The sequence below is a fragment of the Ranitomeya variabilis genome, chromosome 5, assembly GCF_051348905.1.
Source record: "Ranitomeya variabilis isolate aRanVar5 chromosome 5, aRanVar5.hap1, whole genome shotgun sequence".
In the NCBI taxonomy this organism is placed as follows: Eukaryota; Metazoa; Chordata; class Amphibia; order Anura; family Dendrobatidae; genus Ranitomeya; species Ranitomeya variabilis.
In genome coordinates this window covers 501,810,202-501,837,498 of record NC_135236.1, presented here as the reverse complement: position 1 = coordinate 501,837,498, position 27,297 = coordinate 501,810,202, and the positions used below count along the sequence as shown (strand labels likewise).

The 27,297-nt window shown below is 45.6% G+C and overlaps 1 protein-coding gene across 4 annotated transcripts in view; it reads right to left on the bottom strand.

The window, feature by feature from the left end:
- Window positions 1-345: 345 nt before the first annotated feature.
- The window catches only part of EIF4E1B (eukaryotic translation initiation factor 4E family member 1B), a 94,496-nt gene continuing 67,544 nt past the window's right edge, over window positions 346-27,297 (bottom strand). For 2 of the 4 annotated variants that reach the window (XM_077261125.1, XM_077261124.1), the window contains exons 2-7: window positions 26,268-26,362; window positions 18,012-18,107; window positions 8,173-8,236; window positions 6,367-6,480; window positions 3,894-4,033; window positions 346-499 (exon numbers count right to left, since the gene is read on the bottom strand). In XM_077261125.1, the coding sequence (XP_077117240.1) occupies window positions 385-499; window positions 3,894-4,033; window positions 6,367-6,480; window positions 8,173-8,236; window positions 18,012-18,107; window positions 26,268-26,362 (624 nt within the window). In that variant the 3' untranslated portion in view covers window positions 346-384. The remainder of the gene's footprint in view (window positions 500-3,893; window positions 4,034-6,366; window positions 6,481-8,172; window positions 8,237-18,011; window positions 18,108-26,267; window positions 26,363-27,297) is intronic. The other 2 variants (XM_077261127.1, XM_077261126.1) reach the window with 1 other exon arrangement.

The window sequence follows — 27,297 nt, the reverse complement described above, 5'->3', positions numbered from 1 at the left end:
TTTTTTACCAATTTCATATGTATATTTCAAAGCTAGCCTGTGAAGAGTATGAATTATGTGGGCTGTGGGATTGGATTACGGTCCTCTTCAGGTTTTACAGTCTAAACAAGGAGTGTAACATACATAGAAATATAGAAGTAGAAGTTTGCCAAGTCAACAAAAAGAAACTTTGAACTTAATAACTTTCTGGAAAAGGTTTTACTTTGTTTCATGGCACATATGTAGAGCAAACCTAAACACAAATATTCATTTTTTTTTTTTTCTTACATATGACATGTCTAATGCCTTTTTTACATATCCACCAAGCATAAAGGGAGAAGAAAAAAAAAAAAAAAAAAAAAAAAAAAAAAAATCGCTCCTAGATAAGTTATTAGCTGTAGATGTCTATACCACAAACTTATTCTTGGTAAGGGAGCTGCTCTTCGTAGCGGTGTCTGCATGTGCTTGATAACCGATGACCACTTTGGAGGACAGGCCCAGTCTCTCCTTATACACTCTACTGCAGAGGAAAAATATATAAGTTACATAGATCATTTCTGCAGAACCTGGAGGAAGTAATGAAGTACAAAAGCCCCAAAGCCCTTCCCTGTCCAGATCTGCAAAAGAAATAACACCCATCAGGTTTAGCTGGGTAAGTGTCATAAATTGTCAGCCATGCCCAAGTGTCCCGAAGAGGTGCTGCCATCTGCAGAGAGCCTGGCAGGTCTGCTTTATTACCCAATTATGGATCATCCTTTCCCACGTCCCAGTTATTCTTCCAGAAATGTATGACTAAATGAGAATTGGTTGCCAATATTCACCTAGTAAGTGTTGCATCTAGGACACCCCCCCTTTGACAAGAGAATGTTAACACCCAGTTGTCAATTTAGACATAAGTAACAACACACTATAGAGTGCTAAGAGAAGGAGCTCCAGAATATCACGGAGAGTACAATGTAAATAGATTACCAGTCCCTCCTTGTGACTTGCAGTTGCCCCAGACCAGAATGTTTAGCCCAGTGATATCCAAGAGCTCCTGCACAGGGCCTGGCAGCGGCACCTGTATCTGCATTCTGAGGATGGGAGATGTAATGGAATACTATGGCAGTGCAGTTAGCACACGATGCCGGTGGCACAATGTGTCCTGGATCGTTAGAAGAAATTTGTCGTCAGGCTTTTACAGTGTAATCAAACCGCAACATGATGTAGGGACAGAGACCCTGATTCCAGCGATAACAAGTTCACTGTCTGCAGCAGTTATGATTGAATCAGTTTCTCTGCTGCAGATCTAGCAGAGCTCCTGATGTTGATGCGATGCCCGCTAGGGCCGTGGGGTACTCTGTTGAACAGTTCTTTAGAGGGGTTGTCACGGTAGCAGTCTCTACGACCCATGGCCCTGGGCATGCAATTAAATAATGAGGGAAAGTTTCTAGGGGATTTAACACAACGCCACCTGTGGTGTCCGCCGCTGGATGGCTGACGCTGCTTAAGGGGACCGCTGGGGCGGTTCTGCTCCCCACAGGTGAAGCAGGGCCCCAGGGGTACCGGTAATGTTGTAAGGATTGTGGACGTTGGGGTGCAGGACTGAGGGTGCAAGAAATGACTGGAGGACACAAGAGCTGTAGTTTTCTTTACCTTGGCTAGATGACTGAAGGTGCAGTCCAGGGCATGGATAACAGATGGTAATGGAGATCCAGGCAGCCTGGAAGCAATTTAGGATCCACCTAGCCAGGTGGGTTCAGAGGTCATCCTAGTGCGCTGTCCTGTTATGTCCTTGCTGCTTTAAGCTCTGCTTAAGTTCCTCTTAATGTCTGACAGTTAAAATAAAACATTACCCGCATGGCAGGCTGCTTGAGCCTATTACAGGTGTCGCTCCTTCGTGGTGGCTCCGGGCTCTGGTATGCTGCTGTGCCGCTGGGTGTTAGATGTGGCCAGGAGACCTGCAGTCTACTGCCCTCCGGATTTAGTTGCTGGGACTTACCCATGCAACCACAGACTCCTGTGTCTGGTTTCTAGTGGAGCGCCCCCAAGGGCTAGGGGTACTCGGTACTGGGTCCTTCGGTTCTCAAGGGGGATGTCACGGTGACTAACCCGGTCCGTGGCCCTTGGGACGTCCGTTGTAAAAGGGGGAAAGGTCTTTAAAGGGATAATGTTCGTGACGCCACCTGTAGTATTCGGTCAGGGTGACCGACGCCGCTTAGGGATCCGCTGGGGTGATGTTATGGCAGCTAGATGGTATACCTTCCCACAGGTGAAGTATATCCCCTGGGCTTCCCAGAGTGTAGATGGTGGATGGTGAGAGGCACAGTGAAGAGCGAGGACACAAGCTTGCAGTCTCTACCTTTACTGAAGGCTTCAGCATCCACAGTCCAGAGAACAAGATCACAGGGCAGGCAGAGTCCGGCCGGTTTGAAGGCAAATCCAGAGTCCCCTTATCTAGGTAGAAATCAGTAGCCTTCCTCTAGTGCCTGGGTGTTGTAGTACCTTACTGCTGAGCCTCTCATAAGGTCCTCACAACTGTTGTAGATGTTCTAGATGTTTTGTCTCTCTGTCCCCCGGATGGATAGGACAAACCCGTATGACCGGTGGCGTGAGGCTTTTTACAGGGACCATCATGCCTCAGCCTCTCATGGGTGCCACCTTGCCTCCTGGGTATAGGGTAGGCAGGTAACGTGGAATTAGCTGTCCTGCTGGTCTCTGGAGCAAGGCATAAAGAATGGTTGCTCCCTCGGTGTTCCGGCTACCGGGATCCTGCACCTCAGAAGGAGGCAGCCTGTGCAGGGCAGAACTCCTTCTGGTTTCCTCTCTTTTTGCTATGACTTCTCACTCCCTACAATACAGTTCTCTGTTCATGTCTCTATCTGGAAGCTGCCGCACGTGGGGCAGGCGCAGCTCCGTGTCTCTGTCTAGGCCTCTGACAGGATCCCACCCCTGTCAAGGACCAACTAACTGAGCGGAGCTCAGCTAGCAGCTCCTGAGTCAAGCTCAGCCAGCTTCTGCCTAACTTCCTATCCAGACCACCAGTTTTACCTAATTGTGAGGAGTGCCCTAATAAATAGGAGCATAGCTCCCCCTGGTGGACTGGAGTATGAAATGTGTGTTGTGTTACCTGGTAGTGAGATCTCCTTTATTGCCTCCAAACGCAACATCACTCCCCCCTAGAGGAGAATGACATTACTGCAACAACCAGGACCCTGGGGCGCTGCACTATCACTCAGCTCCACTCCCCAGGGTCTCCTCGACTTCTCCAACTCTCTCCTTTGGACTAACTGCCTCCAGGCCAGAACTTATAGGGAAGCTCCCCTGAAACCAGGTGTTAGAGCTCCCACTCCTGGTCTGGAGTCAGGAAAAAGCGTTGGATGCTGGTGTTAAGTGGTAAGGGGACCCCTCCTTGCTTCCAGGCATGACATCACCCCTGTGAGGGAGGGAGGGAATGCCATTGTGGCAACCGGACTTCTGGGGTGCCACATTGAGCCCTGTATAACCCACCCACACCACTGATTAGCAGCATTCTGTGTACAAGGTATAGTGACAGAATCGCTAATTAGAACTGTAGGCATGGTTTGACAAGAAGGCCCAAGGGCAGCTTGTCGTGTAGTGATAATCTCCTGCTGATTAAACACCAACTGCATTGAAACCGCAAAAGGGTCTTTGCCCCTACATCATGGTGCGCTCAGGATTACAAAGCAAAAACCTGGGTACAGATTCCCTTTATCAGTACACACCAGAAGATACGCCAGTCACTAATGGGATGGAATTAAAAGTTTGTTTTATAACATTTTATTAAAAGCTTAGAGTTCCTTTTAGGGGTCCTTCATTAAACCTTTACGCTCGGACCACTTCTGTGATTTACACAAAGTGCATGTTTCCCATAGTAAAATTAAGTAGAGTAATTCAGGCTTCGTCAGTCTTACCCAATGTATGTGACTGCCTCTCTGTTCTCAGCCTCTCGGGTCCAGATTGCAATCTTATCTCCTTTAGCCCGAATGTTAATGACTGCGCCACAGACCTCTTCACTGTATTCATCAAAGGCTTCTCCAATCAGACACAGTAACTGGACACGGAGAAACTGGTTAATCTGGGTGCATACATTTGCAATGGGTGTACAATACTAGACAAAAGGTTTTGGAGTTTGGCAAAAAGTGTGATGATCCCTACGAGGGTTTTAAACTTGTATACAATTTCCTTCTGGAATAAGACAACTGATCAAAGATATCATTTAATTCAGCTTTCTAGAATCCGCCATCCCTTATATAGACTGCTTTGGAGGGTTGGTCCTACTGACAGATGATTTTTAGAACAGGTTGTCATCTTTGACCCAAAATATGGTCCAAAATATTGCATTTAAAGTAATTTTTACAATTGGATTAATTAAAAAAATGTTACATTATTTGGCTTTTACAGTCTTTGATGTGGTCATAAATCAGCTGAGGAGCAGGGAAAGAAAGTTGAGCATACAGGGAAGCAACCACCATCTCTGCCATTGAACCATCAAAATTGAAGCTCACCGAGATTTTCAATTAACTCTGCAAAAGAGCACACAACACAGAAGCTATAGAAGACAGATGTGGCTACATTTTTTAAATGAAACCCAATTGCAAAAGTGTTAGTCCAAAAGACATACATAAAATATAAATATGACCCCAAAAAGGTGGACCGCCACCTTAAGTCTCCAAAATGCAGAGGATTTTGATGGAAATTACATGGCGGTTATTGTGACCTCCACATGGATCCAAAGTTTGAGATTCATCGGCTCAGCTATTGCTGTGGCTGGCATACCGTTCTCCCTGCGATAGCACCACCTAGTCCATGGGTCAAGCTAGAGCTCCTGGTCTCTAAACGGACACTGTATGCTAAACCCTCTTGGCTTCAGCCAAGACCCTAAGAAGCTTTGGGCAAGTGGTAATGGCCCCACGATCAGTAATTGGCAGCACATTAGATGCAGCACGTCTGCTCCATCCAAAGCATTGCCGGCTATTGAGCGCAGGCGATTCCGCATGTGTTCATTGAACCGTGCGGAATCATCGAATCCTATACATTGGATATTTATCTTGCGGAGATTGAGCTTCTCCGCAAGATAAATACACATGCTGCGGTCTGGAAAGACGTGCCGCATGTCCATCTCCGCAGGTGAGCCGTGGACATCAGTGCACACATAGTGGAGATGGGATTTCTTGAAATTCCATCCATTATGCTTTAACATCTGGATGCAGCGGGTTGGATGCTGTGGATGTACGCAGCATCCAACCCGCACAGTTTACTGACCGTGGGAACATACCCTTAAAGGTTTCTCCAGAAAGATAAAAATAAGCAGAGGTCATTGAAAAGCAATTCCAAAATACTTTTACATTGACAAATCAGTCTGTCTATGGAGGTAAATCACTATAAAAGTATATTGGCTATCACCTGATTACACGGACAAACCTGTTCTAGAATGACAAGTTTCTTTACATAAGACAAGGCAGCCGCCATTTTAAAAATTCTGTAATGGTTACATCCCTAGACAAAACCCAGAGAGTTTAGCGAAGGGCGCAGACAGATGGCCATATTTCTCCTGCGAGGATCGCATTGCAAACCTCAGACTGACCCGGCATCTTTCCGAACCTGAGCGGGACTGATTATTTCTATGCAACTGTCGCACTCAAGTGAAGAGTTGCCGCAACAGTCCGAGGCCTGCGATGCCATCTCCGCATGAGAAATATGGCCGGCTGCCTGCCCCCTAAGTGAAAATATTTAGGATATTGTTTGTAATGCCATTTATTTTAGTTTTTTTTTTTTTTTTTTATCCTGGGAACCACTAAAGAAATTAAAAAAAAAAAAAAAAAAAAAAAAAAGTTCTCAGGACTTTGATATTGTTTTCTTATCTATAGCCAAAGAAACTGTTAGCTGGCACTTCTAAGTCACAGCATATGGAGCCAGAAAACCCTAAAGATCTGTACACCATATAGTGGTCATTCTCAAGTACTGCAGCTTAGCTCCCATTTACTTAATTGGAAGCGGCTGCACACAGTCTGCTGAGCTGTGGTAGTCCTCTGTTTCTGTACCAAATGATTAGTTCAATACTGGAGTGCTAGGGAAGAAGCAGAAAAAAAAAAAAATATATACACACAACTCCAAACACATGGCATAACAAAGTGTTCATATGTGTGTTGCAACTCTGACCAACTGTCATGAAATTATAAAAAAGGTATCAATTTCCACATTAAAAAGGTCTTTGTAAAGACAATTTACACCTATTCCATCAACACCAGAAAATAAAATATATTGAAACATTTCACATTTTCCCACCCAGTTCATGGGAAACTGACATTAACCTTAGTGAGGCGTGTAGAGACCCCATTTTTTTTACATGTTATGAGTTTTTTTCCCCCTGCAGGTGTTACTTACAGTCTCAAGCCAAAGGGCATCCAAGTCACTGTGTCGCTGCTGCTTGGAAAGGGTGATGAGCCACCGCCCACCCCTCTTGTTTCTACTGTCCTCCCACATGGGTTCAATCCCATCCTATAGGGGGCAAAAAACAACAAAAAACTATTAATCGTAAAATGGATAAGTATTAAGGAATGCTGAAATCTATCACAAATTTATTAAAATGTCTCATCTACACGCAGGAAATTTATTGCAAATTATTTTGTAGTAAAATTGGACATACAGTAGAGATTGCAGAATTTTTTTTTTTTCTTTGCTTTCTCTGGAACTGCTGAGAAATTATTGAGCTACTATTGATGACTTATCATAAGGCCATATTTTCTCTTATACGAGAAAATCTGTCCGATTATGCCACTCAGTGAGTGGATTTTCTTGGATGTGGGGAAGTGTGAACAAAAATAAAAAAAAATAATAATAATTTCACCATCTTCCCCATTCTGTCAGATGTCATCCAAGTGTTGTCGAAAGCAATCCACTCATTGAGACACACCAGTTCAGCTTTATAATGGACTGTGGCCTGGTGAGGGCTGGAAATGATGGCTGTAGATTCATAGTTTGGCATGAGCTACAGAAGCCAACAACCAAGCAAATACAACATGGCATGTCACCATTTTGAACAGAGATCTGCCATTAGTGGGCATCTGTCATGCTCATTCACATTGGTCTGTCTGATCTAGCAAATACATGTAAATAGCATGCACAGGATTTCTGTAAAGAACCTTAAAGTTACCTGGACTGTTGTATAGATTCTGCCAATAAATGTGTTGTGTGTGAACATATTTGGCACATCCAGGAGCTATTCTTTTGCAAATCTTGAACACTGATGGATCATGCCTGGTGTTAGAAAATTTGTAAAATCCTTAAAGACCTCTCCGGAGAGGGGACACATCACCCTCACATTGAACTATGGGATTATATATAACTACTAAGTCTAGGATTCATATACTCCAAGGGGGAAAAGTGGAAGGGGCTTCCTATGTTCCAAAGGCATGGCAGACACGGTGGAGCCAGTGATCAGTGATTAATATTGGGGTTTGCATTGATCAGATATTTATGGGAGATCTATTTTTGGCGTTGTGGCAAACAATGTTTTCACTCACATCAACCCAAGGCCGGCCCAACACCTCCCACTTAATATTGGACAGATGAAACATGGCATCATCCATCTCTATAGAAAGGCAAAATTGTGATAGGAAACATGACAACATCTCCTGCCTGGGACCTCCAGAGGCAAAGATATCCTGAGAGTTGAGGCATCTCAATCTTCTCACTACCAAGCACATCACACAACCAACACTCCTTATGAGCTCACCAATGGCAGGTATGTGGGCGTAACCTTGAGCTAACAAAAATCAGAGTTTGGTCTCCTTTGTCAGTTCTGGAAGGCACAGCGCTCTGCATTTGTCCATTGTTTATCCGCTTCCCTCCACTAAGCTCCAAGCCATTTTGGCGATACAGGTTTAGTACTTTTTCCTCCTGTTACTCCATGTGATTAAATACATTGTATTGCTTCACCATTTGGTAATTATTTTTTTTAAACAAAAAAAACAAAAAAAAAAATATATTATATTTATGTTCACTGAACTCCCCAATATCTGGTTGCGGCCTCGTCTATCAGTAGTCAGCCAACTGCGTAATTGTCTTGATTGGAGGCAGCAGAGTTGTTCCCCTGACACCCAGCATAAACACTACCCTTACCCCATCAAGCCAATGATGGATGGAAGGATCCCCTTGTAAGATACATCAGTACTGTAAATGTGACCTTACCTTAAAGATTGAGTAGTCACAGCCAGATGACAACTTGCTTGCAAGCTGGATATGTGTATGCAGCCTAAGATGGAAACCAAAATGGTGATCAACAAATGTACAACACTGGATAGTAACAGTTAGAAAGGCCGAAAAAAAAAAGACATTTGTCCATCCAGTTCAGCCTGTATTCCATCAGAATAAATCCCCAGATCTACGTCCTTCTACAGAACCTAATAATTGTATGATACAATATTGTTCTGCTCCAGGAAGACATCCAGGCCTCTCTTGAACCCATCGACTGAGTTCGCCATCACCACCTCCTCAGGCAAGCAATTCCAGATTCTCACTGCCCTAACAGTAAAGAATCCAGTCTATGTTGGTGGAAAAACCCTCTCCCCCAGACGCAGAGAATGCCCCCTTGTGACCGTCACCTTCCTTGGTATAAACAGATCCTTGGAGAGATATTTGTATTGTCCCCTTATATACTTATACATGGTTATTAGGTCGCCCCTCAGTCGTCTTTTTTCTAGACTAAGTCCTAATTTTGCTAATCTCTCCAGGTATTGTAGCTCCCCCATCCCCTTTATTAATTTTGTTGCCCTCCTTTGTACTCAATATAGTTATAGTTCCAGTATATCCTTCCTGAGCATCGGTGCCCAAAGCTGTACACAGTACTCCATGTGCGGTCTAACCACGGATTTGTACAGAGTCAGTATAATGCGCTCATCATGTGTATCCAGACCTCTTAAGACAAACCGGATCATGGGGTGTATTGACAACCGCTGCCTGGCACTGGCTGCTCCAGGTAAGTTTATCATTACTTAGGATCCCCAAGTCCTTCTCAGTGTCAGATTTACCCAGTGGTTTCCCATTCAGTGTGTAGTGGTGACATTGATTCCTTCCTGCCATGTGTATAACCTAACATTTATCATTGTCAAACCGCATCTGCCACCTTTCAGCCCAAGTTTCCAACTTATCCAGATCCATCTGTAGCAGAATACCATCTTCTCTTGTATTGACTTCTTTACACAGTTTTGTATCATCTGCAAATATCGATATTTTACTGTGAAAACCTTCTACCAGATCGTCAATAAATATGTTGGAGAATAAGTCCCATAGCGACCAGTTAGGAAGCAGAGGGTGGTTCCAAATGGTATATTCTCTATCACTAAGCCAGTTACTTACCCATTTACACACATTTTTCCTCAGACCCAGCATTCTCATTTTGTGTACCAACCTCGTGTGGCACATATGTCTTAGGACTGTAAAGGTACCTTCACACTTAGCGACTTTACAACGATAACGATAGCGATTTGTGACGTTGCAGCGTCCTGGATAGTGATATCGTGGTGTTTGACACGCAGCAGTGATCAGGATCCCGCTGTGAGATTGCTGGTCGGAGCTGAAAGTCCAGAACTTTATTTAGTCGCTGGATCTCCCGCTGAATCGGTGGGTGTGACACCGATCCAGCGATGTCTTCATTGGTAACCAGGGTAAACAGCGGGTTACTAAGCGCAGGGCTGCGCTTAGTAACCCGATGTTTACCCTGGTTACCATTGTAAAAGAAAAAAAAAAAACACATACTCACATTGCGGTGCCCGGTGTCCGCTTCCCTGCACTCCTCCTGTGTGAGTGCCGGCCGTAAAGCAGAGCGGTGACATCACCGCTCTGCTCTGTGGGAGATGCCGGAGATGTTCGGCGCTGACACAGGATGCAGGAGGAGTGCAGGGAAGCGGATGCCGGGCACCGGAATGTGAGTATGTGGTTTTTTTTTTACTTTTACAATGGTAACCAGGGTAAACATCGGCCCTGCGCTTAGTAACCCGATGTTTACCCTGGTTACCAGGGGACTTCGGCATCGTTGGTCTCTGGAGAGCCGTCTGTGTGACAGCTCTCCAGTGACCACACAACGACTAAACAGCGACGCTGCAGCAATCGGCATCGTTGTCTGTATTGCTGCAGCGTCGCTTAGTGTGAAGGTACCTTTAGGCTGGAGTCACACTTGCGAGTTTTACGGATGTAAGAGCGCAGAAAATACGTCCGTAAAACTCGCCAAACAAACAGCACAATTATTCTCAATGGGGCTGCTCCTATCAGCCGTATATTACGGTTCAGTATTATACGGCTTTCTACGTCCATACAAAATCGCAGCATGCTGCGTTTGTCAGCGTATTGCACAAAAAATACGCCAATGAAAGTCTATGGGGCGAGAAAAATACGGATTCCACACGGACCAGCAGTGTGACTTGCGAGAAATACGCAGCGGTGTTAGTGAAAAGCCGGTAATTCAATTGCCGGCTTTTCATTTCTCCTTCCCAAACCCGACAGGATATGAGACATGGTTTACATACAGTAAACCATCTCATATCCCCCTTTTTTTTGCATATTCCACACTACTAATGTTAGTAGTGTGTATGTGCAAAATTTGTTTGCTGTAGCTGCTAAAATAAAGGGTTAAATGGCGGAAAAAATTGGTGTGGGCTCCCGCGCAATTTTCTCCGCCAGAGTGGTAAAGCCAGTGACTGAGGGCAGATATTAATAGCCTAGAGAGGGTCCATGGTTATTGGCCCCCCGGCTACAAACATCTGCCCCCAGCCACCCCAGAAAAGGCACATCTGGAAGATGCGCCTATTCTGGCACTTGGCCACTCTTCCCACTCCCGTGTAGTGGTGGGATATGGGGTAATGAAGGGTTAATGCCACCTTGCTATTGTAAGGTGACATTAAGCCAGGTTAATAACGGAGAGGCGTCAATTATGACACCTATCCATTATTAATCCAATTGTATGAACGGGTTAAAAAACACATTATTAAAAATTATTTTAATGAAATAAACACGTTGTTTTAGTATTTTATTGCTCTGTCAATCCACCTGAAGACCCTCGCTTGGCAAAATAATAAACCCACAATATACATACCATCCGAGGATCTGTCAGGTCCCACGATTTAAATCCATCTGAAGGGGTTAAATCAATTTACAGGCAGGAGCTGCGCTAAAGCACTCGCTCGTGCCTGTAATCCCCAGGTGCTGAAAGGAAAGCTGGGTGATCTGTACTTACATTGAGTCGCGGTGAGGCGCCCTTTCTGGCGGAGAAAATTGTGCGGGAGCCCACGCCAATTTTTTCTGCCATTTAACCCTTTATTTTAGCAGCTACAGCAAACAAATTTTGCACATACACACTACTAACATTAGTAGTGTAGAATATGCAAAAAAAAGGGGGATATGAGATGGTTTACTGTATGTAAACCATGTCTCATATCATGTCAGGTTTGGGAAGGAGAAATGAGAAGCCGGCAATTGAATTACCGGCTTTTCACATATATCGCGCTGAAATATATGTGTGCGTGTGCGTGTGCGTGTGCGTATACACACATACACACACACTGTATATATGTTTTAACGGACATTTGAGCACAAATACATTAGATGTCGGTTTTGCAATACGGACCGTATTGTCTTACGCTGAGTGTGACTCCAGCCTAAGACTTCAAAATCATGAAGGGTTTTGTTTGTTTTTTGGTATTGGTTAAATGCTTGTCAAATCAGAATATATACTGTAAGGCCATGTGCACACGTCGATTATTTGGTGAGTTTTTTTACCTCGGTATCTGTAAGGCAAAACCAGGATTGGAAAAAAAAAAAAAAAAAAAATAATCAGAGGAAAAAAGTATAATAAATTCAGATGTGGTGACATGTTTCTATCACCCACTCCTGGTTTTGGCTGCAAATACTGGGAGGTAAAATACTGACCAGATACTGAAGGTGGGGGGGGTAGACACTAGTGATGAGAGAATATACTCGTTACTCGAGATTTCTCGAGCATGATTGGGTGTCCGAGTATTTTTTAGTGCTCGAAGATTTAGTTTTTAGCGCCACAGCTGAATGATTTACATCTGTTAGCCAGCATAAGTACATGTGGGGGTTGCCTGGTTGCTAGGGAATCCCCACATGTAATTAAGCTGGCTAACAGATGTAAAAACAATCTCCGAGCACTAAAACAAAAACAAAAAAAATACTCGGAGGTCACCCGAGTATGCTTGAGAAATCTCGAGTAATGAGTATATTCGCTCATCACTAGTAGACACCACTTACCAAATACTCAACATGTGGCCCAAGTCTCTTGACTTCAAATAAGTGGTCTTACAGAAAAGCATGGGTCTGCCAAGCAGTACAGAGACACGTAATGATTCCCATATCTGATAAATGTCAGGCAGAGGGGTGCATAATTTTTAACTTCCTTAGCTACAGTCTGGAGCCAAGAGTATTGAAGAATAAATATAGCTTTTAAGAACTGCTCACAACCTTAGAAAAAATAAATGGTAAGGAAATACCCTTTAAACATTACGCTGCAATTTATATTCACATTTTATATTAGGGAATTATTTTATTAACACCTCCCTTAGTTATTACTATCAGTCAATTTGAGTGATGAATCCAATTTTAAACATCTGCTTCAGAAGGTTCCAGGAAAAAAAAAAAAAAAAAAAAAATATATATATATATATCTCTCTAAGGGGGTACTTCCGTCTGTCTGTCCTTAACTTCCGGAACAGTTATTCATTCGCTGATTGGTCTCGCCAGCTGCCTGTCATGGCTGCCGCGACCAATCAGCGACTGGCACAGTCCGATTAGTCCCTCCCTACTCCCCTGCAATCAGTGCCCGCTCCATACTCCCCGCAGTCACGGCTCACACAGGGTTAATGCCAGCAGTAACGGACCGCGTTATGCCACGGGTAACTCACTCAGTTACCGCCGCTATTAACCCTGTGTGACCAAGTTTTTAGTATTGAGGCTGCCTATGCAGCATCAATAGTAAAAGGATCTAATATTAAAAATAATAAAAATAAAAAATTATAGTCACCTTCCGTCGCCTTTCCCGTTGCTCGCCACCCTCTGGTAACCGCTCTGTGCAAGCGGCAAGTTCCGGTAGCAAGGATTGTATGACAGAAGGACCTGCCATGACTTCACGGTCATGTGACCGCGACGTCATCACACCCTGGGACTGGAAGCTGCCGCCTGTACCGCGCACAGGCGACAGAACTACAAGTATGGTGAGTATGTTACAACTACAAGGGGCCCTCGGATCGGAAGGGGAGTATGTTTATTTTTTAACCTGTGACATATGTAGCTGTGTGAGCCGTGACTGCGGGGAGTATGGAGCAGGCACTGACTGCAGGGGAGTAGGGAGGCTGTGCCAGTCGCTGATTGGTCGCGGCAGCCATGACAGGCAGCCGGCGAGACCAATCAGCGAATGAATAACCGTCTCGGAAGTTAAGGACAGACAGACGAAAGTACCCCTTAGACAATAATTAATATATATATATATATATATATATATATATATATATATATATATATATATATATATATATATATATATATATATATATATATATATATATATATATATATTTTTATATTTATTGTTTCACTGTTCAAATTAAGAAATTGTGTTATGTAGAAACTAGAGAGCTTCCAGCATCATCCACACCTACAGAAGGTTTGTACACTAAATGTACGCAGAGTCCTAGCTGGGGGGGTTACCCATATTGTAGCTGGGTAGGACTTTTAGGCTACGTTCACACATCTGTATGACATGTTCTAGTGCTGTTTTTTTTCCCTTCTCAACACACTGATGCCATTTCATTGAGCCATACACAGTTAAAAAAAATAAATAAATTTAAAAAAAAAATGCATCCATGTCACAACGTGTGAGTGGCAGCCTTACACAAAGCAGTTTCATACCAGTGACCTCAGCACTGTGAGAAAGTCCGTGACTTTCTCAGTTCACCGACTTTCTCATGGTGCCGAGGTCACCGCAGTTCAGCCAGACTGGGAATGCAGCCTCAGTGACCGGAGGTAACCTCGATGACGTCACCGCTCGTCACTGATGCTGTTCTCACAGCAGCTCATTCACCAGTGGTTCTCAACCTGAATGGTTGCATCTTGGCACTGTCCAGAAAACTTTTCATCCCCCAGACATGGATTACGGCATGGGACAGAACGATGGACAGATGAGGGATATGGTTGCTTTTTTATTTTTGGTTTATTATAGGATACAATGGCTTCAATTGAATGAGTGTTACAGTCATTTATCAGGGTTTGTTATTTTTAAATAAGAAAAAAAATGTTTTTATTTCAAACTAGCAGAAGAGCCCGGCGTTGCCTGGGCATAGTAAATATCTGTGGTTAGTTATAGCACCTCACTTCTCTCATTTTCCCACTCACACCTCATTTTCCCCCCTCACTTCTCTCATTCCCCCCCAACACTTGTCATTTCGACCTCACATCTGTCATTTTCCGATCACTCCACTATTGTCCCTCACTCCTCTCATTTTTCACCTCAGAACTCATTTTCACCTCACACCTCAGTATATACATGTTTGTCATCTCCCTTATATAGTTTACACCTGTATGTCATCTCCTGTATATAGTATATACCTGCATGTCATCTCCCCTGTATATAGTATATACCTGCTGTATGTCATCTCCTCTATATACCTGTATGTCATCTCCTGTATATAGTATATACCTGCTGTATGTCATCTCCCCTGTATATAGTATATACCTGCTGTATGTCATCTCCTCTTTTATATAGTATATACCTGTATGTCATCTCCTCTATATAGTATATACCTGTGTGTCATCTCCCCTGTATATACACCTGTATGTCATCTCCTCCTGTATTAGCCCTCGTTCACACATTATTTGGTCAGTATTTTTACCTCAGTATTTGTAAGCTAACTTGGCAGCCTGATAAATCCCCATCCAACAGGAAGCCCTCCCCCCTGGCAGTATATATTAGCTCACACATACACATAATAGACAGGTCATGTGACTGACAGCTGCCGGATTTCCTATATGGTACATTTGTTGCTCTTGTAGTTTGTCTGCTTATTAAATCAGATTTTTATTTTTGAAGGATAAAACCAGACTTGTGTGTTTTAGGGAGAGTTTCATGTGTCAAATTGTGTGTGTTGAGTTGCATGTAGCGACATGCATGTAGCGACTTTTGCGAGACGAGTTGTGTGGAGACATGCGTGTAGCAACTTTTTGTGTGTCGAGTTGCATGTGACAGGTTAGTGTAGCAAGTTGTGTGCAGCAAGTTTTGCATGGTGCATTTTGAGTATGTGCAAGTTTTGTGTGAGGCAACTTTTGCATGTGTTGCAACTTTTGTGCATGTGGCAATTTTTCCGCGAGTGCAAGTTTTGCGTGTGGCGAGTTTTCCATGAGGTGGGTTTTGCACGTGTGGCAAGTTTTGCATGTGGCGAATTTTGCGCGTGGCGAGTTTTGAGCAGTGACTTTTGTGTTTCGACTTTATGTGGTGAGGTTGGTGTATGTATGGTGAAATGTGTGCTGAAGGTGGTATATGTGTTCAAGCACGTGGTAGTGTGTGGCGCATTTTGTGTTTGTTCATATCCCCGTGTGCGGTGAGTATCCCATGTCGGGGCCCCATCTTAGCAACTGTACGGTATATACTCTTTGGTGCCATCGCTCTCACTCTTTAAGTCCCCCTTGTTCACATCTGGCAGCTGTCAATTTGCCTCCAACACTTTTCCTTTCACTTCCCCCCCCCCCCCCCCCCATTATGTAGATAGGGGCAAAGTTGTTTCGTGAATTGGAAAGTGCGGGGTTAAAATTTCGCCTCAGAATATAGCCTATGACGCTCTCGGGGTCCAGATGTGTGACTGTGCAAAATTTTGTGGCTGTAGCTGCGACGGTGCAGATGCCAATCCTGGACACACACACACAGCTTTATATATTAAATAAAGGACTTTATTCTGGCTCTGACTTTATTTACAATACAACTCTAGGATTAGTAATGGATAGGTGTCTTATAGACGACTCTCCATTAATAAGCCATGGGCTTGATGTCACCTGACAATACAAAGGTGATATCAACCCCACAAATAAGAACTCAACATGCCACCGCTACAGGGCAAGTGGGAAGAGCTGGGCAAAGTACCAGAATTGGAGCATCTAATAGATGTGAATTTTCTGGGTGGCTGTGAGCTGCTTATTTTAGGCTGGGAGGCAATATCCATGGCCCTTTACCAGCCCCCAGCTGTCTGATTTAGCTTGGCTGGTTGTCAAAAATTGGGGTACCCACACAGGTTTTTTATTATTATTTAAATAATTAAAAATACAGAGAGGGGACCCCTCTATTATTGATAACAAGCCTTGCTACAGTTGACAGCGGAGGGTTGCAGCCCGCAGCTGTCAGTTTTGCCTGGCTGTTTATCAAAAATACAGGGGAACCCCATGTCAAAAAGAAAAATAAATAAAAAATATGAAAAAAAGCTGTAAAATTAAAAATGTACCAATAAAAATGCTCGCCATCCGGGTGCAATAGCTAGTTCATATACAAGGAGGAAATTTTCACCATTTTGTCTTTGATCCAATAGCATCATGATTTCCAGAGAAACTTTAAGAATGCAAAAACAACTTTCTCCAAATTCATAGGCTCAAGGCTGAGCACATCTTATCCAGGACCTGAGAGGGCAGTACATGACAACTTTACAGATAATCAAAGTTCTCGGTCACAGTTCAGGGAACTGGCTGACAGCCTTATTCTTCCTTGCGGATATGAATTCAAAAACAGAAGGCATCCACGAAGTAAACAATTGATGAATACAAGCGAGTCGCCTGCCAGGGCTGTGGGGTACCCGGTACCGGGTCCGGTCGCAAAGGGGGATGTCACGGTGGCGACCCGGTCCATGGCCCTGGGCGCCCATGTGAAAGGCGAAGTTTGAATATAGTTTATGTTTGTGACGCCACCTGTGGTATTCGGTCAGTGGGGACCGACGCTGCTTTAAGGGGTCATCTGGGGTGATGTTATGGCAGCTAGATTGTATAACTTACCACAGGTGAAGTGTATCCCCAGGGCTCCCGGTGTGTAGATGGAAGATGGTGAATGGCGCAGTAAAGAGCGAGGACACAGGTTTTGCAGTCTCTTTACCTGGTTTACTCAAGACTTCAGACAGCCACAGTCCAGGGCACCAGATCACAGGGCAGGCAGGGTCCGGCCGGCTTGGAAGCGAATCCAGAGTCCCCTTTACCAGGTGGAGTTAAAAGCCTTCCTCTAGCACAGTGGTGTTGTAGTCCCTATGGCTTCAGATAAGGTCCTCACAGTTCTCTCTGTTCCCCTTATAGGATAGGACAATACCTGCATGACAGGTAACTCGAGCCTTTTTACAGGGACTCTAGCACGTCCCGGGCTCTATGTGCTACTGTGTCTCAAGTTTGTGTGGTGGACAGGCATCTTGCAGTTCAGCTGTCCTGCCGGTCTCTGATGTAAGTCTTAGAGTCCCTTACAACCTCGGTGGTCCAGCTACCGGTTATCTGGGCTTTGCCAGGGAGACAGTCTGCTTGCTGCTGTCCTCCCCCCGGGTGTCACTCTCCTGTGCGCTCACTGAACAATGCAGGTCTCTTTCCTTTAGGAGCTGTAGTACTTCAGACTACACGACCCCTTCGTACGTTCTTCCTGCCTCAGACTGCTCCAGTCTGCTTCCTGGCACTTTCTCCTACAAAATTTCCCGCCAAACCACAATATATATGCATATGCAGGGGAGTCTAGAAATAGGATCAAAAGTGTGTGTGTGTGTGTGTGTGTGTGTGTGTGTGTGTGTGTGTGTGTGTGTGTGTGTGTGTGTGTGTGTGTGTGTGTGTGTGTGTGTGTGTGTGTTACCTGAAAAGATATCCTTCATTGCTTCCAAACGTAACATCACTCTCCCTGTGAGGAAAGCAATGCTACTGTGACAACCAGGACCCTGGGGCACCACACAAGTTTACTTTTATTTTACTGCCCATTTTCCAAAATCAACTTTAGGGAGTAAAAGTAGAAGGACTGTACTTACGCCCAAAAATCTTCTACGGTGTTGAATGTTGTAACAAGGCGTAGGTTACATTGCCAGGGTTGGCTTTTCATGTTTTTGAAGAACCAGAGCGCCCATCTAGAGAAGTGGTAAAATAGAGATTAATACTGATGGGTGTAACAACCCTGCCGGCATCACTGCATGGCCTTCCGTTCCCCACCTGCCTGTCACATTAACTCACTCACCCAGTGCCATGCTGTGAGATCTGTCTGCTGCCGGTTCCATGCCATGTGCTCCATGGTCGCTTACTCTGTGTACACTTCCTGGCTGTGTGCATAGGGGTGGTGGTGCCAGCAACTCCGGATTCTTATCGAGACTGTGTGCACCTCCCTATGGTGTCCCTGGCCAATAGCCTAGAGGCCTCTGATACTTAAAGGGAACCTGTCACCCCGTTTTTTGAAGATGAGCTAAAAATAGCGTTAAATAGGGGCAGAGCTGGGCGTTACATTAGTGTCTTTGTGTGCCTTTATTACCCACCTATGCTGCCGAAATACCTTTGTAAAGTCGCCGTTTTCTGCTGTCACTCACGCTGGTCTGGTCCTATGGGCGTGGTGACAGCGCTGTTTCTCCCCCAGAATCCTGCTCATCATTACGTTGGTGGCGTAGTGGTGTGCGCATGTCCAAAAGGCTAATCCACTGCCCAGGTGATGAAAAACAGCGCGATCTGCGCTATTCAGCAGTTTACCGGTGGGCGCGGCCATCTTTCCTGTGGCCGCACGTGCGCAGATGGAGCGCTCTGCTGCCCGGGGCTTCAGGAAAATGGCCGCGCCCACCGGTAAACGGCTGAATAGCGCAGATCGCGCTGTTTTTCATCACCTGGGCAGTGGATTAGCCTTTTGGACATGCGCACACCACTACGCCACCAACGTAATGATGAGCATGATTCTGGGGGAGAAACAGCGCTGTCACCACGCCCATAGGACCAGACCAGCGTGAGTGACAGCAGAGACCAGACCAGCGTGAGTGACAGCAGAAAACGGCGACTTTACAAAGGTATTTCGGCAGCATAGGTGGGTAATAAAGGCACACAAAGACACTAATGTAACGCCCAGCTCTGCCCCTATTTAACGCTATTTTTAGCTCATCTTCAAAAAACGGGGTGACAGATTCCCTTTAAGGCATCCTCACCCATTGGAGGATGCCTGACCAAACCATTTCCCTCAGTTAGCATTTGCTACTGAGCTCCCAGGTTGTGTGTTTCCTGTCTCTGAGGGCTGCAATACGCAGGCCTTTATCTGTTCTGTCGTAGCTGTTTTCATTCTGACCCAAATGTCAGCTGACAGATCACCAGTGAGACCTAATTGTGGATTTACGCCCTTAGTTGACAAGCGCTTGGAGACAAAAGACACCTCACACGTATCCCGTGAGCAAGTCACTTTTATCTGACATATTAAAACCAAGGCAATGCTTTATACCATTTACACAGCATGCATTTCAATGTAACTCATGTAGCCCCCACCATCACCCAGGGTCACATTCTATTTACCATAACTCAGAACATATTGTAACTGACTATTGAGAACATACATGATAAGAAGTATAGTCTCCTTGAAGGGGAGACCATCAGACTACTGCGTCAACAGATTCTAGTAATTCTAACACTTAAAGGTAAAAGGCACTTAAAGGCAAGGCAGTTAAAGGCAAACTATTAACCCTTCTATAACAGTTCCGTCACTTCTGTGTCTGAACTCTGGTCTATGTCCGTTCCTGTTCCTTTGTTGGTTTACCATTCTCACTCTGCTGTGTTTACCTCTGCATTACCTCTCTGATCTGTTCGCCACTACCTGTGGTTCTGTGCCTTTCAGCTTTGCTCGCCACAACCTGTGGCTCTGCACCCTCTGGCTACTGGCTTTGCCTCCTGCGGTTCTGGCTCTTGGCTCCGCCTCCTGCATCTCCGCTCTGCCTCTGCCTTCTCTACTCTTAGCTCCACCTCCTGCTCTTACTCTGCCTCCTGTGGTTCTGCTTTGTATCCGCTCTTGCTCTACCTCTGTTCAGCAACTTGCCGTACAGATCTCTACCTGTTTCTTTATATTCACCAGTCTGAACAGGTTCTTACCTGTTTCCATACACCCGCCTGTATACCAGTTCCTACCAGAGTGCCAGCCCTGTCCGCCAGAGTGCCAGCCCTGTCCGTCTGCCTGTATCTCCGTCAAGCCAGTCTGCCCGTCAGGGCCTCTGCCGTACCCGTCCGTTAGCCAGTGTCACAGCCGTGCCTGCCTGCGTCTAGTTCCCGGTAGGATCAGCCTCCACAGTCAGACTCCACCCTGGAGTGGTACCTGGTAGCTACCTATTGCACAAGTCTGACCTCACCGGAGGCTCCAGCGAACACCTAGGAAGCTACGTAGTTACGCCCCTTCCAGGGAAGTCTGGTCTGTGGTCCAGTGGGGCCACATCCCCCAGACGCCCATGCCAACCAGTCTCGGCGTGAGCGTTACAATGAGATTGTGAATGGAAACATCATGAAATAACAGCTGCATCCTTTGGCACAAACTAATATGTTTTAGTCTTCAAAGCAAAGTTATATCTTACTAGCTGAAGTCTAAACTGAATTATATCATCTCAGTTTGTTTTATTTGTAAAAGTTCCCACCCTTGTAAAGAATGAATTCCACAGCTGGGAGGATGAGGTGAGGTAAGGGAACTGGTGTAGCAATATCCACATTCAGAAAGCTTACACGGACAAAGACTCTAAACTTTTAACATTTCCATTGTTACAGAGAAGCAATGCAACATGGGGCGGTAGCCATGGGCGAGGTACTCCTCTTACGCAAATTACATAAGGTAGAGGTCCTGGCTGGGTGCGTGGACTTGTGCTACGCCATGGTAGGCCACATGTAACCGATTGTGGTTGGCCTAGATGAGATGAGAGATATCTGAAAGAAGATGAGTTGGCAGTGGGGAAGAAATAAAATAATTCTAAAATTGTTGCCTTTTGCATCCAACAGTAGTATAAAGAAGCTTTCACTTCCAGAATAAGCAGACACCATTGGTAGAAGCAGGACCGGCATCAGCACCCGGGCAAGTGCCAGCACCCTGGCGAGATGGGGGGCCCATTCACGATACAGTACACTGAGGCTCCGGGGGGCCCCTGCAGGCAGGGCCGGCATTAGGGGCAGGCAGCTACCTAGGGCCCCTGCTCCCCCAGCGGCCCTCAGCTAGTGGCACATCACGCAGCCGCTATGGGGCCCCTGTGAGGAGGGGGGCCCGCCTGCCACCAGCACCAACTCCCCCACTGCTTTGACCTGTACCGGCGTCTGCCGCTACAGTTCAAAGCAATGATGGAGAAGAGAACGTCAGACAACGTTCCCTCTCCCATCATTTCCTGCTCTGCCTCTGACACTGTGGGTGCGGGATGCTGTGTGGACTGTGCTGTATGCTGCCGATTTTTCACTTTTACAAATGTTCTACGTTAATACTTACTTTAAAAAGTTTTCCATTAAAAAAAATTGTCAATGTATGCAGTTTTTTCTTTGCAGCAAGTTCAGCTAACAATAAAATGCCTACTGGTAACTGAGGAAGAGTGAGTAGGTCACAAAAATTGGCATATAGGGGGTTGACTTATATAAAGCCCCTCTGCTGTATGGTATTGCAGAATTTACAATAGCTATCACTCATGTAAGAAGTGAAATCTGGCATTGTACTATACCTATATTTCTCTGCTGTATCTGGGCATCATGAATCGTGGTATGTGTTAAAGGGGAAGGCCAACTGAGACTTTCACCCGCGGCCCTCGAAAATCTGGAGCCGGCCATGGCTAGAAGAGCATCATTCTGTACAGAAAACTAATTTGTGAATTGACTAGAGCTGCCGGTTGGAGATCCGTGGAGTGCCGGTTTATGATGTCAATGTGAATTTCACCCTTGTCTCCACTTCCCAGCACCTACTGAAGGAAGTCCGCAGTAAAGGTATTCTATCATAATGTACCCTAAAAAGGGTCGTTTCACAACAGACTACCCCTTTTGAATCAGAAGCTGATCATTGCAGGTGTAGTTTGTTAAACAAAACAAAAAAAAAATTCTCAAGCTACTTACCGGTAGCGGTGTTTTTCAGGAGCCCATGACAGCACTAACGAGAGAGGGGATCCACCCTTCAGGGACAGGAAATAAACAGATAAAAGGGTGGCACCTCTCTCCCGCGTCCGTTGGATTACAGAGTATGAAAGGACCTCCTGAGGCCGGTTTCACACGTCAGTGGCTCCGGTACGTGTGGTGACAGTTTTCTCACGTACCGGAGACACTGACTCACGTAGACACATTAAAATCAATGTGTCTCTGCACATGTCAGCGTGTTTTCACGGACCGTGTGTCTGTTTGAAAAACACGGAGACATGTCAGTGTTCGTGGGAGCGCACGTATCATACGGACCCATTAAAGTCAATGGGTCCGTGTAAAACAAGTACCGCACACGGATGCTGTCCGTGTGCCGTGCAGGAGACAGCGCTACAGTAAGCGCTGTCCCCCCAGCTTGTGGTGCTGAAGCCGCCATTCATTTCTTCTCTCCAGCAGCATTCGCTGGAGAGAAGGAATGAAAAATTATTGTTTTTATTTTTTTTGTGTTTAAAATAAAGATCCTTGTCACCCCCCCTCCCACCCCCTGTGCGCCCGCCCGCTGGAAATAAAATACTCACCCGGCTCCCTCGATGCTTCCTCTCAGTGCCGCAGCTTGTCCTGTATGAGCGGTCACGTGGTGCCGCTCATTACAGTGATGAATATGCGGCTCCACCTCCCATAGGAGGTGAATTCCGGCTTCAGCACCAGATGCAGGGGACAGCGCTTATCTCTAGCGCTGTCTCCTGCACGGTCAGTGTGGTACCCAGTCGGCACACGGCTGCCGCACGTGTGCCACGTGAGCACACGGACAACTCCGGTACAGATTTTTCCGGTACCGGAATTATCTGGAAGTGAGACTGGCCTTAAGCCCCCGTCACACTAAGCGAGGTCGCTAGCGAGATCGCTGCTGAGTCACAAGTTGTGACGCAACAGCGACCTCAGTAGCGATCTCGCTATGTTTGACACGTAGCAGCGACCAGGCCCCTGCTGTGAGATCGCTGGTCGTGTCGGAATGGCCTGGACCTTTTTTTGATCGTTGAGGTCCCGCTCGGTAGCACACATCGCTGTGTTTGACACCTTACCAACGACCTCGTCACACAGGACGTCCCTCTGAATCGTCATAATAGCTGCCATGTGACATTGTTGTACAGGTCGCTGCTGCGTCGTTGGGAAGATCTCACTGTTTGACATCTCACCAGTGACCACATAGCGATGCAGCAACGATCCCTGACAGGTCGTATCGTTGTCGGGATCGCTTTAGCGTCGCTAAGTGTGACGGGGCCTTTAGTAGCACATAAACAATCTATACAGTTTACCCTGTGTTTAAACTTAAAAATTTATATAAACAAGTGGTGATAAGCCAAACCAGTATAAACGGAGGGAATATAGGAGTGCTGTCATGGGCTCCTGAAAAACACCGCTACCAGTAAGTAGCTTGAGTATTTATTCAGTCGCCATGATAGCACTAACGAGAGATTTACAGAGAAAAGAGTCTTAGGGAGGGACTACTGCTTCCAGCACCCTTCTACCAAATGTGAGATCGGAGGAGCCACCCAGATCTAATCTACAATGCTTAAAGAAAGTAGATGGAGATGACCATGTGGCCGCCTTACATATATCCTCAATCGACACCTGCAACCTTTCCGCCCAGGATGTCGCCATGGCCCGAGTGGAATGAGCTCTTATACCTTCCGAGACTTCTAGGCCACCTGCTGAATAAGCCAAAGATATCTCTTCCCTAATCCATCTACCTAAGGTGTTTTTGGACACCCTAAACCCTTTCCTGACTCCCTGGAAGGATATGAACAAAGAATCATCTTTTTTCCAAGGGTCTGTTGAAGTTATATACCTGAGTAAACATCTTATGAATGGAGTTTGAGTTCTTTTTGATTTTTAGAATTAGGACAAAAAGTGGAGAGATTTTTTTCCTGAAGTCTGTGGAACTTTGATGCTACCTTAGGCTAGTTTCACACTAGCATTTGGAGCTGCGGAATTCTTCCATGAAGCCCCGCCCTCGGCCACACCTCCGCCTACTTCTGCATGCGGCCTGCGTACCCATCTAACATTAGGTACGCAGGTCGTGCGGCTGTATGCGGGTGATTCTGCATGCGTCGTTTTGACGATGCGGAGAAAAAAAAAAAAAGAAATTGCTACAAGCGGCGTCCTACGCTGGTCGCCGCATCGTCAAAATGATGCATGCGGAAGCACCCGCATACAGCCGCATGACCTGTGTACCTAACGTTAAAGATAGGTACGCAGGCCGCATGCAGAAGTAGGCGGAGCTAGCAGCGGAGGTGTGGCCAAGGGCGGGGCTTCACAGAGGAAGTCCGCAGCTCCTCCAAATGCTAATGTGAAACCGGCCTTAGGAAGGTAAAGAGGATCTGTTCTTAATACTACTCTATCATCTCTAAACTGGATGTATGGAGGCTGTCTAGAGAGGGCTTGTAAGTCACTAACTCTTCTTGCTGATGTAAGAGCAACTAAAAAAGCTGTTTTAAAAGACAGGATCTTTATAGGAGCAGAATCAATAGGCTCAAAGGGGGGTTTAGTTAAAACTGTAAGTACCAAGTTTAAGTCCAATAGTTCATCTAGAACCGACCCGAACAAATGCGCCCCATCACACGGAATACTGCACAGTTTTGATCTGGCCTGCATGTCGCCTGGCCAACATTTTAGCCATATGGCTCTACGAGCAGCATTAGTAAGGGTCGCTGATCTGGCCGCCAGCTTCACCGAATCTGCAGATGCATCGGCAAGGTAAGCTGCCGCTCCTTGAACCATAGAAAGAGGATAAAATCTCATTTCTCAGAGTCTTGTTTTTAAGCTGATCCTCTAAACTATCCAGCCACACCATCATAGACCGTGCCGTACAGTTGGCTGCAATTGACGGCCTGAGAGCTCCTGCTGATGTTTCCCAAGCCCCTTTAAGGAACACATCAGCTCTCCTGTCCAGAGGGTCCTTTACAGTTCCCAAATACTCAAATGGTAGAGAGGATTTCTTGGAAGCTTTGGCTATGGCCGCATCGAGTTTTGGGGCTTTATCCCATGCTGAAGATGCCGCCTCCTCAAAAGGATATTTCCTTTTAAAGGGAACCTGTCACCCCCAAAAATCGATGGTGAGGTAAGCTCACCGTCATCAGGGGCTTATCTACAGCATTCTGTAATGCTGTAGATAAGCCGCCGATGTTACCTGAAAGACGTTAGATTATACTCACCCAGGGGCGGTCCCAGTATGATGGGTGTCTCAGGTCCGGTACAGCGCCTCCCATCTTCATTCCATGACATCCTCTTCTGGTCTTCACACCGCGGCGCCGGCACAGGCGTACTTTGTCTGCCCTGTTGAGGGCAGAGCAAAGTACTGCAGTGTGCAGGCGCCGGAAAGGTCAGAGGCCCAGCGCCTGCGCACTGCAGTACTTTGCTGTGCCCCTCCCGTACATCACATCCGATGCGCTTCGCTGTGCCCGGAACGCACCCGCAACAGACACCCGGCTCTTGGCCAGAAAAGAGACGCCAGCACCCTGCACAGTCCCGGAAGACAGGGCCTCCACACTACACTCACCTGTACCTGCGGCGATGGGACACCTCAAGACAGCACTCCCCTTGAAGGCTGCTTCTTCCTGCTACTGCCTACCCCCACAGCCCTCTGGTGTGGCACCTCCAGAACTCCGATCAGCACCGAGGAAGGGGCCCTCCCGCTTCCTGGACCGGTCTGTCGGGTCTGGGCAAAAATCTTCTATCTTCACCTTTCTTCATAAGGTATGTCAGTAGGGTCCCCTGTCAGGGACAGGAAACCAACTGATGTGGGAGAGAGGTGCCGCCCTTTTATCTCTGTAGTTTTCCTGTCCCTGAAGGGCGGATCCCTTCTCTCGTTAGTGCTGTCATGGCGACTGAATAAAAGTATATAAATCTGACTGGTACATGGAAATGCACCCCAACCATTTGTTTTAAAAGCATGAACATGCTGGGTCTGCCAGTGAGACAGCTAGCTCATGAAGGGTGGTTCGCCCATTAAAATAAGGTACCTTGCTCTAATGTTTACACCATAGGCTGCTAAATAATTCTTCTAATTTCATGTTTATTATGAAAATGGTCAAGACCATCCCCCTACCCTCCCTCTAAAATAATGCTTTACTTCCCCTAACAGATATCCAAGGCTGTATTTAGTTTTTAAACTCTGTATATCTCATTACCTGCTCTGTAAAGGATGTGTTTCCACAGGTTCAAGAACAGCCATTTTTTTCTTTTTCTTCTTTTCATCTCGTCGAGGAATACCTTTGAAGGTTAACTGGAAGAAAAATTACAATATAATATGGGGACTACCACAATACACTGCACAACTCATTAATACATGCAGTTCAAATGATCTACAGATTGTTTCGATGAAGCTCCACATCACATTGACAGGTCAAAGAAAAACTACTGTACTGACCATAGCATATGCTGCAGATAGAGAAGAAAGTCTCCTCTACAGTCCAGGTTACCAGAGACCAATGCACAGGTCATATCTCGATAATATCTCAAAGAAAATAACTCTGTATGAAATGCAAGTCGTACAAGTTGTACAACAGATGCCTCATGCACTTGTAAGGCAGCTCTATAAGATGGTCCTGTGCACAGGTGATAAATAGCCCTTAAAAACAACAATTTAAAACAAATATATATATTTTTAATACACACATTCACGACTTGCAGCTGGACCTTGGGATTGTAAGGCTGTGTGCACACATTGCTGATTTTTCGTGGTTTTTTCCCGATAAAAATGCTATAAAACCGCAAAAAAAAAAAAAAAAAGCATACAATATGTATCCCATCATTTAGAATGAATTCCGCATGTTTTGTGCACATGATGCATTTTTTTCTGCGAAAAAAACGCATCGCGGTAAAAAACACAGCATGTTCATTAATTTTGCGTTTTTTTGCGGATTTCCCACTATAAAATGCATTGGGAAATGTCCGGAAAAAAACGCATCAAAAACACGCAAAAAACGCATGCAGATTTCTTGCAGAAAATTTCAGGTTTTTCTCAGGAATTTTCTGCAAGAATTCTGGAACGTGTGCACGTAGCCTTAAACTGTCTGAATGGGGCCTTAGCTCTCACAGAGCCTGTGTATGGATTAATGATTTGCATTGTGGCCCCTTTTGATTATCTGGATTCCTTTCATCAAAAAGTCTGCTCTTTTGGATTTCAAAATGTCATTATTAAATGTGTTCACCTCAGGT